Source organism: Symsagittifera roscoffensis, chromosome 5, assembly GCF_963678635.1.
Source record: "Symsagittifera roscoffensis chromosome 5, txSymRosc1.1, whole genome shotgun sequence".
Classification (NCBI taxonomy): Eukaryota; Metazoa; Xenacoelomorpha; order Acoela; family Convolutidae; genus Symsagittifera; species Symsagittifera roscoffensis.
In genome coordinates, this window is record NC_087066.1 from 22,991,089 (window position 1) to 23,008,099 (window position 17,011).

The 17,011-nt window shown below is 35.8% G+C and overlaps 5 protein-coding genes across 12 annotated transcripts in view; 3 read left to right on the plus strand and 2 right to left on the minus strand.

The window, feature by feature from the left end:
• The window catches only part of LOC134845631 (metal transporter nramp1 homolog), a 505,909-nt gene that overhangs the window by 392,401 nt on the left and 96,497 nt on the right, over nucleotides 1-17,011 (minus strand). The window lies entirely within an intron of this gene.
• LOC134846657 (forkhead box C1-B-like) lies at nucleotides 6,978-8,228 on the plus strand. Its single transcript, XM_063864042.1, has one exon. It carries the CDS (start codon nucleotides 7,263-7,265, stop codon nucleotides 8,226-8,228), a length of 966 nt encoding a protein of 321 aa, XP_063720112.1. The 5' UTR covers nucleotides 6,978-7,262.
• On the plus strand, nucleotides 9,357-11,178 carry LOC134846017 (forkhead box C1-A-like). The gene has a single exon (XM_063863182.1). It carries the CDS (start codon nucleotides 9,642-9,644, stop codon nucleotides 10,995-10,997), a length of 1,356 nt encoding a protein of 451 aa, XP_063719252.1. The 5' UTR covers nucleotides 9,357-9,641; the 3' UTR covers nucleotides 10,998-11,178.
• LOC134845632 (TATA-binding protein-associated factor 2N-like) overlaps nucleotides 14,075-17,011 on the plus strand; it is a 159,948-nt gene continuing 157,011 nt past the window's right edge. For all 5 annotated transcript variants that reach the window (XM_063862637.1, XM_063862638.1, XM_063862639.1 and 2 more), the window contains exon 1: nucleotides 14,075-14,086. The gene's annotated coding sequence lies outside the window, so the exon portion shown is untranslated. The remainder of the gene's footprint in view (nucleotides 14,087-17,011) is intronic.
• Nucleotides 14,799-17,011, minus strand: part of LOC134845634 (GDP-mannose 4,6 dehydratase-like) — a 50,973-nt gene continuing 48,760 nt past the window's right edge. For both annotated transcript variants that reach the window (XM_063862645.1, XM_063862644.1), the window contains exons 10-11: nucleotides 15,398-15,466; nucleotides 14,799-15,084 (exon numbers count right to left, since the gene is read on the minus strand). In XM_063862645.1, the coding sequence (XP_063718715.1) occupies nucleotides 15,031-15,084; nucleotides 15,398-15,466 (123 nt within the window). In that variant the 3' untranslated portion in view covers nucleotides 14,799-15,030. The remainder of the gene's footprint in view (nucleotides 15,085-15,397; nucleotides 15,467-17,011) is intronic.

Sequence of the window (17,011 nt, forward strand, 5' to 3'; positions counted from 1 at the left end):
GTTTCCATTTGCAAACTGATTCTCTTCTTGAACTCGTTCAATGGTTACTGCGGTGTGGGCTCAGCTGAGTGTAATAGGTCTCAAAAACTTTTATCTTCCTCTACAGACGTTTTGGAGGCTTTAGCAACATGTCACAGTTAATAGCGGCAGTAACCATACTGTAAAAAATTCTACGATGTTTGAACGAAATGGTTACAAGGGCCTACGACTAGCGAGTTCCAGGACCAAAACGAATTTACATAATTCAATTATTGACAGTGTTATCGTTTTTTAGGATTTCTTGTAGTACATGATCAATTTCATGCCCTTAAATTTTTCTACTGCTGATGGTGATCTTCAGTGGCTTCCTGTTGGAAACAAAACTGTCTATCATTTAGTACACCAAATGCTTTTAGTTTTCTTGGAAAGAAAATGTTCATTTGGAAATCAAACTTTTAGGCCAAGGTCAAGATGGCGACTAATCCTATTATGAGCTGCTATCTTCATTGGATCCCACAATTTTTTTAAATTCAATTAATGCCAAACTATTCTTGTGGATGTGATTTTGTTCGAGCTCAACCTTTTTTAAATTCATTTCAATTTTTCTATAGGCGGGGTGAAGAATTGAAAAAATGTAGTACATTTTTATTTTTCTTTAGAACAGATTAGGTTCCAGGAACAAAATCAATAAAAACTAAACACAAAAAAAACATCGAAACACAAAAAAAAAACATTCAATTATTAACTAAAATTTTTTGAAAGAAAGACACGACCGCTGAAATTTTTTCTTTGCCATAACAAACTAGAGTCAAGAATGAGAACAAAAAATTAGGAAATTAGGAAAAATTGAATGACGCGTTTGTTACTTTGTTTCGAGTCCGTTAGTTATCAATTGTGAATAAATCACCGAAGCATTTCGAAAAGCAGTTTCAATAATGTAAAGTTATAAAAAAGTTGGCACACAATTCGGGAATCACAGGGTGTTAAATAAAAATACAAACTTAGAATCAAAAACTGTTTCCTGAGTTGACAACTGATTTTTTTTTCTGACTGAAATCGCATAAGCTGTTATCAAAAAACAATAGCTTTGAGTTGATTAAGAAAATGTTTGAGGTAAAAATTGCTGCAATTAACAAATATAGTTTTTGATTACAATTTGAGGATATTCGGAGAAATATATATATATTTTCATGATATTAGCATGCAAAAGTGACCTAGAATAGTAAATACCATCAAAAAAATTGGGCGAATTTTATGGTTAAAAAAGGATAGAAAACGTATAAAAAATATGGAAATGGATTTTCGAAAATGAAAACATACAACTTGCTGGGAAAATGGCTCTGGTTTTGGCCGTTGAAAATGGGTTAAAATTTTGTAATCGGGTAATCGGGTGTGTTTACTTTTTGCTTGTCTTTTTTCATGCAAAATCAGGTACTTCAATTAATCGACGGGCTGGGTCGAGTGATACACCATTTTGGCTAACTTCGAGCGAACAAAGTGAGCAAGCAGTCTTGTAAAATATTTATAGTAGTAGGCTTGTAATTCTAACTAAATCATGAAAATTTAGTTTTTGGGTATAAAACTTAAGGTAAAAGGAATTAAAATTATTAAAAGCAAACTTTTAAAAATGTATCTGCTCTTTTATTTCTATCGAAGTTCTAGGCTTTCGTTCAGATTCTCTAATCTTACGAAAAACAAAAAACGACACAATTTGAAAAAAAAAATTCAAGAAAAAGGTCGGAATATTCTGTGCTACAAGCACAGCAACCGGCTAACCTTGTTTTCAGTAAACGTTTTGTTCGCATGTTCGGCCTATTGTGTAAAAAAAAGATGAGTACTAATTAAGCAATGACAAATAATTTTGTTTGTCATAATTAATTTTGCAAAACCGCTTGTTAAACCTTAAATTTGATGTTTATTTGAAGTAAGGAAAGAAAACAGAACCAAACGTTGACAAAATAGTCAGGAGAAAAAAAAAAGATTCATTATAGTTGTTTTGACGTCAGATTATATCTGTATCAAAACAATTTTAGGTTCGTCCCCACATTTTATATAAATCATTCTTTGAAGGATGTGTATGGATATGTCCTTGTGCCATTAATTTGAAGAGGAAGCAGAAAACAACACTCATTTTATTCAACCCGATTCTTAGTTTTAAATTCGTAAAATGTTCAAAAGGCAGCGTATAAAAAATTATGTCTTCAGCACATCTACCCGTAAAGCGTTTTTTAAAGACGGCCTAGTTTGAGAGTTAAAAATAGTCAGGAAAAAAAGATTTTCTACCTTGCAGAAATGTATTCTTTTTTGATTGACCAATCGTAGTTCCAATGAATACAATCAGTTGCAAATTAACTGCTTGCGACTAATTGAAATGCAATAACAACAAAAAAATTAGCAGGTTCATAAGGAAAGGATGGCGAACGTGAAGTTGGAGCACAAAAAATATTTTTTTTATCAAATTTCATTTTATCTGGTTGTGCACTTTAAATGGTTGTTTTTTTTTTTTTAAAAAAACTTTTTTCCAAAATTCCAGTAAGTTTTTATACCTACAATTAGTGAACGATTCTAAACCACAACAAAACTTTTCTAGTAAAAAATTTACCTCACAAAATAATGAATATGCTTGCTTTTAATCTTGTGTTTTTAGACTTTTTGGGGAGAAAACAGTTTTTAATAAAATTCAACTTGTTTATCTAGCTTTCGAATGCTTTTTGCTTATTGTGGAGCTGAGTGCTTTGATTTTAAAAATCCCATTTAACGACAGGGCTCAAGTGAAATGATAAATGATCAAAAAAATTGGTTAGCTCAAGTACTCTCTCTACCTAAAGCAATTTAAAGGACCAGCCAGAAAACAGACACGGCTCTTAAGGTTGAATTTAGACACAGTGCAACCAGCAAGTATGAAACAATAGACAACTGTCTCACATTTGCAAAAAATAATTCGTAGAAAAACTCAAGGAACCGTTATGAAAAGGATATGATTCGAGCATTTCAACTTTTTTCTATTGTTTTTGGTTTTGACGGTTTTCAATTTCCTCAAACTTGACAAAATTGATGCTCATTGAAGTAAAAACATTTATTGGAATTCTTCACTTTTTGGATTTTTTACGTATGCGATAATTAAGCATTTTCCAATTGAAATTTTTTTCTTCAAAAACGCATCTAACAGAATCCCTGATTTGCATGCTAATTTGATTTATAATCAAAACAGCCTCAGCGTCCTTCTGTGCCCATTTGGCTCAGAAGTATCGTCAGTTTTCGGGTCAATGTCCTGAGTATGAACCCGGCCAGGACCTGTTTTCTTTTAAAAATGAAAGTTTTTAGCATGAGAAAAAAAACTGAGTGTCAAAATTTTGTTTGTCAGCGTATTGTTTGTCGGCTGATTTTCTGCGACACATACTTTTCAAAAGACTAAAATAATTGACACTGAAAATGAATTTTTTGTTCGAATAACCTTGTTTTAAGGCAGGTAACGTTTTAATAAACTTAATCCAAATAATTTTAAAGAATTTAAAAAATCAGTTTGAGTTTTTTGCAGCTTTTTACAATTCTTACAAGTTTAATTTCCTTTTTTCCTCTTTTTTTTACTGACAACACAACCAAAACAAAGAAAAATCTTTGTTTTGATTTTTTTGAAATTATAATGTTAACTAATTGCACAAAAAATTGAGAACTAATTCGATTTTTTCCTGTTTCTCACAGATGATTTTTGAATTGGTTTGAGATGATCAAATAAGCTCATAGGAAGTATAAATGTGTTAGATAAAGGCCCAGTTCTTTTTACCACTAAACTTTTCGATCAAACATTTAAACTCAGTATTCACATTCTGAGTTTAAATCGAAATTTTTTTTGATTTTTTGGTGTCGCTGGCTTTTTTCTTTGGTTATTTTTTGGTGAGCTCAAACTGAATAGAATATATGTTTGTCCCATGTGTGCACATTTTTTTTTCCGAACACGGGCAGGCGTTGACAAATGTGGCCAGGTTAAGTAGTTGTTTTCTTTCATTCTTGAAAACGCTGCAAAAAAAGTTTTTTTTTTCAAAGTAAGAATAATTTTTCGTATATGTTAAGTATACATAAAACAGCAGTTGTTTTTTTCGATATTTTTGTCAAAAATTTTGAAGCTCACTATCACAAAAAAAATATTAGAGAAAAGTGTGTGAGAAAAATAAATTAGAAAAATTATAATTACGTTGTTTGCAACCACGAAAAATTGATTTAAGAATTTAAACAAATTCTTAACTCCTGTTTTTTTTTTGCTATCCAAAACCAAGATAGACAGTATATTGATATGCAAAGGCCATTGATATCCAATTGATAAGGTTTTTAGGCTTGAATTAAGCTGCATATAGAAATTTCATTAAATTATGCTTACTCTCGAAAAAATGGTGCACAATATTTTCCTTTTTAGTTTAGTGTTGATGAAATGCATATATTCGGTCGTTCATTTGCCAATTATTTGTGCAAATATTTCAAGAAAATATATGTTTCAACGAAACATAAAACTTTTTAATTAGGATTTTTCCTACTTTAAATAAAATCGACTTAGTGACTTTTGTTTCATTTTTTGTGTCTGCTAGCTTTCAATGATATGTGTGTGTGGTATCGCAAGTGGTGCGAAGATCCGCTTCTTCACTTCTGTGCAGTATTAGTCAGACTTAAATAGATGTCGTAAAAATTTAACAGGAGGACCATTTGAGCGACTAAATTTCAAACACTAGCGAAAACACGACAAAGCGAAAACACGAGAAAAAGCAGTTCTAGAAAGTGCAATAAGAAAAATATAAAGAAGCCTCGAATTAGTAAAACTTCGGCTAGATCTAGGATTCGATCTTCGACCAACTGCAATCTAGATATTTTAAGTATCACGCACTAACCACTCAGCCACGCACTCTTAACCACCGACAAACACTAGTCACGAATGAAGCAGCTACATATGCATAAAACTGCCAATGTTATTCAACAAAAAGGGCACCTCTCATATTTTTCATGGAACTTCAATGCGGAAAATCACTGGGTGCATCTATATTATTCAAAAGGCAAAATTGTAGCTTTTGGCTATTTTTGTTTAAAGAGGTTTATATGTTTTGCGTACGAGAAACAAAGCAAAAATTGCTTTAAAATTTTTCAAAATTTGCTTTTTTTTGCCATAACAGAACAATAGTCATACAATTAGGGGTGGATCTAGAATTTTCTCGAGGAGGGTGGAATTTCAAAAAGTTTTCAGGGCAATCAAATTGATATTCCGAGCTTTCCTAATGCATTAAAAATGCCCTGTTTTGGCCAAAATTTCTGCACCGCAGGCAAATTTTTGAAAAAATCAGAAAAGCGTTTTGAGGCATTTTTTGGGAAATTTTGACTAATTTTGGCGCCCGCTTTCCCTTCAAAAACATTAGATATAGGCGCTTTTAGAAAATTGGATATCTCAAAATAAAATTAGACACAATTTTGCAAGTAATAACCGGGAATATAACAAACTGAAGGCATCCACACTAGCTTTGCATGTATCAAATTGGAAAGCCTAAAAGCACATTATGTATAAATTATGTATTTCAAAAAAATTCCCAGATATATTGTGCTAGAAATTTCTGAAATCGAGCTTTTATGATTGTTCTGTTGTTTGAAACAAATCGCTTTTTTCTGTTCATTTGATGAATTATAAATGCATCAACTGTGTTAATTTATTACTAGTCGAATGTCAAAGCACATGTTATCACAAAGCAATAAAGGTGCCCCAATATTTGCGACTTAGGTTAGAAAACAGAAGGTTCGTAATAATATACTAATCTGATGCGAGTGTAATTAAAATATTTTACTATTCGACTTCATTAAGCTAATCTGGGTACTTTAATTCGTCCGGAACGTTATAGAAGTCTCTCGGTTGTTTTGGGCATGGATTGAGAACCTACCAAAGCAAACAAATGATTTTTGACTGGTTCAATGCATGCAGTGTAAATTGTTTTAAGTTAAAAATTTATGAAAACTTTACTTTTAGAGGCGCTCTTGCGTTCGAACTTGTATCCCTAACTATAACGTATTCTTCTGAAGCCGGAATTCTATTTAGAAAAAACTATTGCCCCTCTGTTGCAAATCTAAAAAAAGTATATCTTTAATCGACATTGAGCGGGTCTCAGAACTTCCCGTCGTGTGCGACACAATCAGGTTTGAGAAGAGGGAGGCGCGGTCGCTGTAAATTGAATGCCAATTCGATGTCAGGAAACCGATTCGTTTATCAGAACACAGATCCGCACTTTAATTCAACGACATGTTTAAATTTGTATTTATTTTAAGTTGTTATTTAATCTAGTACCCAAATACGAACTAATGATAATAAAGTCTAAACAAATGAAATGGTTCAAAAAATCAGGCCAATTTCTAAAAATTATTGAACGAATATTTATCCAACTCAAAAAAGTGTTCTAAATGAAAAAAAAATAGCTGGTCAAAGCCAGCAAATTTCTATGCCTTAAGTTTGAAGAGATTCAGATTCAACTAAAAAAAAAATAACGAAAAACTTCGGTAAAACTCGGAAACTGTATCTCAATTTTAAAATAGAAACAGTTCCGTTCATGTTTCCTTAGAAACCAGATTAATTACAATATACGATTTGGGCTAATTCGGAACTTTTGCTTGAAACGGGGAGACATAATTTAATGCTCAAAATATTAATTTACCCGTATTTGCACATGCCTTTCGGAGTTTCATTACCAGCTCGTTTCATCACAGATTGGATTTTTAATTCCTTTAATCCGGGGCTGGCTTTCAAGTAGAAAACGTTGAGAAATTCAAATTAGGATTTAATTAGTCAAAGCTGTTATCCAATTGAAGTAGCTTTTCCCAAAATCTCCGGCTCTCAACCCAGCCGCCCAGCTCTTTAACTTCAATTGTTCCTCCTTAGTCCGGCCAATCTTCCTGTTCCAGTGAAGTTTTCACAGTCAATTCTGATTGGTCAATAGCCCGGGCTGGGATATATCCAATAAGTCTGCAAATTAGCCAAACACTTGGATCAGTTTCCCTCTGCTGGCAAAACTTCACCAAATTCAATCATAACTTGACAAAATTCTCAAAACAAACCCATCTCATCAATTTGATTATTTTATAATCTCAAATCAACTTCTGCACAAAATATTCTGAAAAATACAAATACTTTGCTGTTTTATAAAAACCATTTTAAAATATAAGTTGATAACCTCTCTTTAAATTTTCTAGATTTCGACCGAATCGATTTGAACAATTTCTTAAAACTCAACAGAACTTCAGTTATTGACGATAGCCACAACGAAATGCAGACACAAGCTTACGCCGGAGCAGTGGGTGCGAACCCAGCCGCCTTTGCCGGAATGATGCCGGCAGCCGCTTACTACGACCAGGGCGCATTCTACCGCCAGGCAGCCGCCGCCCAATACAACATGATGGCCGGAAATCCGATGGCAATGTACCCGACAACCGCAGACTTGTACTCGGGAACTGCAGCAATGCGAGGATACCCCGGATACCCCAGTCCGTTTCCACACGAGAACCCGAAAGATATGGTGAAGCCTCCGTATTCCTACATCGCCCTGATTGCTATGTCAATTATGGCCTCCAAGGATAAAAAAGCCACTCTTAGTTCGATCTATCAATTCATAATGGACCGGTTTCCTTATTACAGGCACAACAAACAAGGTTGGCAAAACAGTATCAGACATAATTTGAGTCTAAACGACTGCTTTATAAAAGTGGCGAGAGACGACAAGAAGCCAGGAAAGGGCTCGTATTGGACTCTGGATCCTGAGTCTTACAATATGTTTGACAACGGAAGCTATCTGAGACGCCGAAAGCGGTTCAAGAAAATTAAAGAAGAAGGTAAATTTTCGGTTGCGCAGGGTCAAAACTCCCCAAATGCGAAGTCGATTAAACAAGAAATAACGAGTTCACCGCACAACTCTCTCTCGGAGAACAACAAAGCCAGCTCCGAAATATCACCGACGTTTTCGCAACATCAAGTCGAAAATAACAACATCAATAATGGAAACTTCACAAATACCTCGATCGCTCAAACCTCAATGTCAGGCAAAGAAATCTCAATTCCATCAAACGGTTCAGCAAACTTGGCTCTCAGCCAAATTTCACCTCTCGATGTCAACATGTTTAATGATAAGACATTCACGCAGCAAATGAACTTCAACGAAAACGAAAGTTTCAATGTTCTGCTTGGGTCTGATTTGCACGGAGCCACTGGGTACTTTAATTCGTCCGGAACGTTATAGAAGTCTCTCGGTTGTTTTGGGCATGGATTGAGAACCTACCAAAGCAAACAAATGATTTTTGACTGGTTCAATGCATGCAGTGTAAATTGTTTTAAGTTAAAAATTTATGAAAACTTTACTTTTAGAGGCGCTCTTGCGTTCGAACTTGTATCCCTAACTATAACGTATTCTTCTGAAGCCGGAATTCTATTTAGAAAAAACTATTGCCCCTCTGTTGCAAATCTAAAAAAAGTATATCTTTAATCGACATTGAGCGGGTCTCAGAACTTCCCGTCGTGTGCGACACAATCAGGTTTGAGAAGAGGGAGGCGCGGTCGCTGTAAATTGAATGCCAATTCGATGTCAGGAAACCGATTCGTTTATCAGAACACAGATCCGCACTTTAATTCAACGACATGTTTAAATTTGTATTTATTTTAAGTTGTTATTTAATCTAGTACCCAAATACGAACTAATGATAATAAAGTCTAAACAAATGAAATGGTTCAAAAAATCAGGCCAATTTCTAAAAATTATTGAACGAATATTTATCCAACTCAAAAAAGTGTTCTAAATGAAAAAAAAATAGCTGGTCAAAGCCAGCAAATTTCTATGCCTTAAGTTTGAAGAGATTCAGATTCAACTAAAAAAAAAATAACGAAAAACTTCGGTAAAACTCGGAAACTGTATCTCAATTTTAAAATAGAAACAGTTCCGTTCATGTTTCCTTAGAAACCAGATTAATTACAATATACGATTTGGGCTAATTCGGAACTTTTGCTTGAAACGGGGAGACATAATTTAATGCTCAAAATATTAATTTACCCGTATTTGCACATGCCTTTCGGAGTTTCATTACCAGCTCGTTTCATCACAGATTGGATTTTTAATTCCTTTAATCCGGGGCTGGCTTTCAAGTAGAAAACGTTGAGAAATTCAAATTAGGATTTAATTAGTCAAAGCTGTTATCCAATTGAAGTAGCTTTTCCCAAAATCTCCGGCTCTCAACCCAGCCGCCCAGCTCTTTAACTTCAATTGTTCCTCCTTAGTCCGGCCAATCTTCCTGTTCCAGTGAAGTTTTCACAGTCAATTCTGATTGGTCAATAGCCCGGGCTGGGATATATCCAATAAGTCTGCAAATTAGCCAAACACTTGGATCAGTTTCCCTCTGCTGGCAAAACTTCACCAAATTCAATCATAACTTGACAAAATTCTCAAAACAAACCCATCTCATCAATTTGATTATTTTATAATCTCAAATCAACTTCTGCACAAAATATTCTGAAAAATACAAATACTTTGCTGTTTTATAAAAACCATTTTAAAATATAAGTTGATAACCTCTCTTTAAATTTTCTAGATTTCGACCGAATCGATTTGAACAATTTCTTAAAACTCAACAGAACTTCAGTTATTGACGATAGCCACAACGAAATGCAGACACAAGCTTACGCCGGAGCAGTGGGTGCGAACCCAGCCGCCTTTGCCGGAATGATGCCGGCAGCCGCTTACTACGACCAGGGCGCATTCTACCGCCAGGCAGCCGCCGCCCAATACAACATGATGGCCGGAAATCCGATGGCAATGTACCCGACAACCGCAGACTTGTACTCGGGAACTGCAGCAATGCGAGGATACCCCGGATACCCCAGTCCGTTTCCACACGAGAACCCGAAAGATATGGTGAAGCCTCCGTATTCCTACATCGCCCTGATTGCTATGTCAATTATGGCCTCCAAGGATAAAAAAGCCACTCTTAGTTCGATCTATCAATTCATAATGGACCGGTTTCCTTATTACAGGCACAACAAACAAGGTTGGCAAAACAGTATCAGACATAATTTGAGTCTAAACGACTGCTTTATAAAAGTGGCGAGAGACGACAAGAAGCCAGGAAAGGGCTCGTATTGGACTCTGGATCCTGAGTCTTACAATATGTTTGACAACGGAAGCTATCTGAGACGCCGAAAGCGGTTCAAGAAAATTAAAGAAGAAGGTAAATTTTCGGTTGCGCAGGGTCAAAACTCCCCAAATGCGAAGTCGATTAAACAAGAAATAACGAGTTCACCGCACAACTCTCTCTCGGAGAACAACAAAGCCAGCTCCGAAATATCACCGACGTTTTCGCAACATCAAGTCGAAAATAACAACATCAATAATGGAAACTTCACAAATACCTCGATCGCTCAAACCTCAATGTCAGGCAAAGAAATCTCAATTCCATCAAACGGTTCAGCAAACTTGGCTCTCAGCCAAATTTCACCTCTCGATGTCAACATGTTTAATGATAAGACATTCACGCAGCAAATGAACTTCAACGAAAACGAAAGTTTCAATGTTCTGCTTGGGTCTGATTTGCACGGAGCCACTACAAGTAATTTCATGAGAACAGTAAACTGTGAATCGCCAGGTAATATTTCGTCCCAATTTGCTGTCTCGGCCGCGGCTCCCTACGGGTCAACGATGGCTCCGAACTTGCACTCTTCAGCAGTCGCTGCAGTTGCTGCGAATAACGTCCTCGATATGTCGAAGTACTACTATACAAGTGCCGCCGCTTATTGCAATCTGAAGCCTGAACAACTAGCTTCGAACATGCTCACTCATTCGTTCACGTCCAACGCCATTTCGGCTGCAGCCGGTAACCAAATAATCGGATCAGGAGGCAATCCAAACGGGATTCCATCTTCGGGAATTAGCAACCAGCATAGTAGCTTCTCAACTGTAAATCAGCACTCCCAGATAAATTCCCAGCCAAGTTTGAGCTACGACTATTCCAAATTCATCTTTTGACCAGATCAAACTTTGAGATAAAGTTCAATGTATTGATGTTCAAATTCCAAGAACTGAAGGCGACGAAAAAGTATCTAGGGAAACAGGGATAAGAAAAAGTGACCTTTACAGAGAACTTATTTTTGAACTGCTTTTAAGTGATTCCTTCTTAAATTTTATATACTTTGATGTTCATAATTAATTTAGCGTTATTCTGTTTTTTAAATAAATGTTTTTCAAAAAAAAATGTCCTTTTTAAATAACGAGAAAGACAAAATCTATTTTAAGCTAAAGTGGATGCCCTAGTCAAAAGAACTCTGAAGCGCTGGTTGTCCGAACAACTTTATAGGTGATCTTTAGGCCATTATTTTGATTTTGCCTGTTTTTTAAACCGAACAAAAGTCTATTTTTATTTGCTTTGATTTTTCAGAGTAAGGAATTTTAAACAAATCTATAATGCGGTAGATTTTTTATCGGGAAACAGATATTTATATCCCCAAAGCTATTTTGATTTTCAGGGTGTTGCGTCTTTTAAGATTGGAGGTGAAAATTTTTTGAAAATCAGATCTGCGACGGACTTTTGAAAAGAGCCATTAAAAATCATTTTTATGCTGATGAGTTTTGGCACAATACTCCGTTTTCAGTTTATACCTGAGCTAGAAATATTTTGAAGATCTGACTTTGGCGCAGGCCAAAGACTTATGAAAAGAGTAAATTTATTTAGAGAACTGGTTACTTGCTAAACGTTACTGAATTTCTCAATTTCAATCTACTAAACTCTTTCTGAAATCATTACGAAATTTTAGCCAAAATATTTTTCTAACTGCATTAGTTTTTGACCGGCAACCCATGTTTCCAGCGCTTACTTTCCTCTTGATTGGAGAATGTCACCGGTGATTTTTTGTCAAAGAACTCAAAAAAAATTTAGTATAAAAATGAATTGAGCCACAAAATATGGTAGTTACTAGGTACCATAGGGGGAAATAGTTACAGAGATTCTTAAGACCTCACCACACTATCACTTCACTGGCGATGAATGCCCCCCCCCCCCCCCCTTTCATGTATTTTTTAGTAAAAAATACCGGATGCTTGGATTCAACGAAATACCCGACAAAACGAAGATATTGCACAAAAAACATGACTTACATAAGAAAAATTGCAGTATCAAGTTTAGACAAGCGCTGCTTGTGTATAGAGCAAGGATCTTGAATTGTTCTAATTTCGGGAATTTTATAAAGATTTTTTCGTTTGTGTTTTCTTGTCTTTTTGGGAAGGGGGACGGAAAATTTTAATTTTCTGAATTAGTTACTTGAAGCAACACACTAACATTTGAGTTAAATATACTATCATTTGAGTAGTAATTCATCCACTAGTTTTAAGTAAGACATTATTAAATCGTTATTGAACACATCTTTAACATTCGAAACCTGTGTTAGTGTTACTTGATTTTGCGTGAGGAAAAAAAGGCCGAATACTAAATTATTTCTCAACTTAGCTTATCTGAACAAAAACTACATTTTAAGGAACAAAAGACCAAAAATGGCGCACATTAAATTCATTCGGAACATACATTGAAGGGATTCGACCACCCTGCCTACCCAAAGGTCCACTTTTGGTACTTTGTATGAAATCTTTTTTTGGCTGACAGACCTCACATCTTTTCTAAGGGCGCCTTTGGCGCCAGTATATACAATTTTTAGGGGGAGAGCGCGTCAAATAAGGCAATTTTATGGCCAAAATTTTTCAAAAAAAGGCCCAAAACGGCTTTTTTGACATTTTTTCTTACAGTTTGCCTACGGCGCGAAAAATTTGTCAAAATAGGGAGTTTATAGGTTACTGGGAGCGCTCGGAAACTCAATATGGCCGACTTAAAACCCCCTCGCAAAAATCCTACATCCGACCTTGAGTATTAGTATAAAAAGATTACTCTTTCGGTACAAAATTGACAACCTTGTACCTGAATTCTTTATTTTTTGAAAGAAATTGTCTAGATAGGATTTCGGCATTGATTTTTGTTAGTTAATAACAAATTAAAATTATTGCACAGAAGTGAAGCTGCCCTTCACAAACACTTGCGAGAACAAGACAAAAAGCAGCTCTATAAAGTTCACAAGGAAAAAGTATAAATCAGCCTCGAAGTAGTAAAAATTGGACTACGTCGGGGATTCGAACCTACGACCGACTGCGACCTTGAGAATGTGCGTCTCACGCACTAACCACTCAGCCTTCGGCGCTTATTTAATGATGCACACTAGTCACAAATCAAGCAGAGAACAGATGCTTTGCAATTTCCAATGCAACAGTGAAACTTTCATAGAAGTGAACACTTTCAATGAATATTTTTTATTTGCAAATAAGAGTAGAAAAAAAAGAAGGTTCGTACTATTACTCTTACGCTCGCAAGCTTGCTAGTGTGATCATTAATTTGAAACGCCAATCGATCCCTTCGCATGGCAATGATAGATTTTTAGGACGAGCACGCACTTGACTTATAGCTTCACGTCTACCATAACGTAACTGCAATAGCGATACCGCGTGAAACTTCTGGACAAAAAAGTCCTTGAGATGCGAAAAGATGAGCTTCACTCAACTTAAAAACTGAGCAGAATATTTGGGAAATTAAGAGCAACAGATTAGCTTTAGACATGCTGGAAAAATCTTTCTTGTACAAGACTTAAGTAAGCAATTCACGTTTTATTTAAAATATTTTATTTTAGTGATAGACTTCGACCCTATGAATATCAGAGACCAAAAGTAAACTTATTTTTAGACCAGCCATTGATGTTTTGATTTTTAGTGTTTGGGCTGGGCAATTTGTTCTCCTTTCATAATATGAATTGTCCGATTACATCAAACAATCCGTTGTTCACACGCGAAAACAGTCCCCACTCTGAAAACATCTTTTTTGTGAGTGGGAAGTGTATGAAAATATTGAGCTATCCAATTTCTAATCCAATTATTGCTTTCACTAACAACAGCTCGAGTCTGTTATGCTCATGTAGGTATTACACCAAAACTGTGCCGGTCTGTAATTTGTGTTTTCATATTAGTTGATTAGTTCTGTTTTGAGGCGCACAGGTGGAATAAACCAACAAGTCAACTTATTAAATTGTTGTCTCTCAAAACTTCTCTACAAGCACAACGGGTGATCGGGAACCCTTATTCAATCTCTATCTAACTTAAGTGTGTAATCTAACTCCCGCAGACTTGTTGTGCGCAGCGTTGAAAGAATAAATCTAAATTGGATCATATCTTTTGTCTCAGATTACCTCACCTGCTTCGCCTCTTGGTGAAAAGGTGCGAGGTTTTTGCCAGCCGTTTCGTCAAAGATTATCTCCAGCAGCAGATCAAAAGATTTAGGCGTTAATAGGCGATCATTGAATTATCGTTTTCGACTTTGTTCAAAGAGGAAGTGTTAATCTGAAAGTGATATTACTCTACTATTTCCTAATTCAGACATGCCACCATCTTATTTCAAACGAGTCTTCTTTGAGATAGCCTAATTCCCACCAAAGTGACTTCTAGCCTCCCTTAATGTGCCCTAAGCCAAATTTCACCCTTTTTAAGCCATTAGCCCCATTCTACTAACCCCCTCCATGCTGTACGAGTATATCTCAAACATACAGCAGCAGCAGCAGCAGCAAAGATCAATAGATACTCACTCGAGCATTAATACCAGGCTTGAAACGCCATTCAAAGAAAAGATCAAAATTCGCTAATGAATGACCAATATCACTAAGCCTAAAACTGAATCGTTGACTTCAATCGGCTAAACGCAACTTCGGTTAAAGTTTGAGGAAGAAAAGGAATAAATTTCTCCACATCCAAATGTCAAATATACAATTTAAGTATTTACACACAACCGCCAATACAAGTCGAAAAATGAATGTTACAATTTTGAACCAAAAGTGAAAATAAAACAGGAATTTCTCCTAACTTGTATCAATTTTAAAATTTGAAAGTCCTCCGAAGTTTAATCATAATACTGATATATTTGATCTTGATTTCAATTCAAGGGTGATCATGTTCGAAGATGGTTTCTGGTTCGCAAAAGTTAGTTCTTTGACATCAACTCAATATCGGATTTGACCATTTCTTCTGCAATTTCCTGAAACATTCAAAGCATTTCTTTCTTTTCAAAATCAGTCACATGTTTTATGACCAACCACCCAGCAACCCTTTTACTTCTTTCATACTGCTGTTAATTTTGAAGATAGGAAATGGTTTTTGAAGAGCCAACTCCAATTTGCAGGAACAATGACTAAACAAAAACTTTCACAGTTAAATCGAAAAATTAACTTCTCAAAATCACTTTTTTGCTAATGACAAGAGAAAATCCCGCCCTCAAGTTTCTAGAAATTATTCACTGCTGTTTTAATACTCATTATAGACTATTGAAGCTATTCTAGCTGTTGTCTTACGTCGATAGTTCTCTTGGGTTCCCATCCCAACAGCTCCTTGGCCTTCGATGGATCTCCGAGCAGAGTTTCCTAAACACAACAAACGTGCCATCAAAATCCATTCTACACAAATCAAATCTTGATATTATAGCACCAGTCTCAAAAATCGGCCTTTGTAATACGACCGTCTTTTAAGCCATATCTCCTAACGGTAGCTTCAAAAAATGGACTCATTGGCCCTGAATAGCTTTGAACTAAAATACTGTTCCTGCTTGAGCAGTGTTGTTGCTACGTCAAAAGTATACAAATTGGATTGTAATTAGATTATGGATCCGCTATGCCAATGTTGTGGTAAAGGGTGAATGTGTTTTAATAGCTCCTTGGTGGCATAGATCTAGCGTACAAGATTGTAACGATGATATATATCGCGACTGAGTGATACGATCCGCTTATTTTGTTAGCATTTATTAACACCTAATCCCCTATGCTGCGCTGACATGAGCAAAGGTAAATTAGTATTGTCAACATTGCAAAATCATCAGGACGGTTATAACAGGCAAAATTAACAAAGGATTAAGTGGCGTTTTTGGGGATTACCGATTCCACTTTTATTACTCCCTCACGTAGCTATGTCTCTCTGGCGCAACAACCGGCGCTTATTATAATCAATTCATTATTAAGTCGCAAAGTGAATCCAAAGATTTTATGGTCCCAAAATTCCTCCTTTTTCCACTCACATGGCGTCAATATCCCCGTCAATACAAAATATTCAATGCAAATCTTGAACAATGTCCTCTCGGGTTCAGCTCAATGTCTACTTAATAATCCCCATACACGAGTCCTCTTTTCAGAGGGTTGAAGCGGGGTGGGTTGCTTAATTATTGACCACCGGGGGCGGTTGATTTCGAAAGAGGGGAGGGTATGATCTTCAGGCGGCTCTAGTTTAAACTGATTACTTTCAAATCATCTGGTCCTGTTTTGGCAAATCTGGCCAAATCCAAACTCTCGCTTACAAATGATATGTTTGGAGAGCCAACAGTTAAAGAGCTAAAAATGAGAAATATTGCCGGCTAAATAAAATAGATCAAAATTGGGAAGTTACCAAGCAAGGATCATGACAATTTAAGCAATACTCAATCTAATAAATACATCTGCTCCTTGTTCGGGCTAAACATGTTAAAATGAGCTGTGCCCAATTATACTACTCCACAAAGTTACCTCTCGTATTACCTTTGATTATTACAGCGGAAGTTGCCGCCCCCGAATTAAACACCTTGTTTGGGAAACAAAGACAAAACTATAAATCAAACAGTTAACCTGCCCACCGCTCATAACACACGCATGTTGGTACTCGCTTGGCCCTAACTGGCTGACTAATCAAAACATCAGATGTAATATACCTGTTGTGATATGTAATAACAGAAGCTAGTTAGAGACAACGGACACTTTAATTTATGATTCATTTGCTAATTTATGGCCAAGCAGAGCCCATAGTTTTTGGATGGTTGCAAATAAATCTTTCCGGAGTGACATAATAACCTAAATTCTCAGATTATCAGGGTCAAATATCCGATTAACACGAATAACAAGGCGTAACATTTATGTTGCATTAATCTTTTTTAAATTGATTCTTCA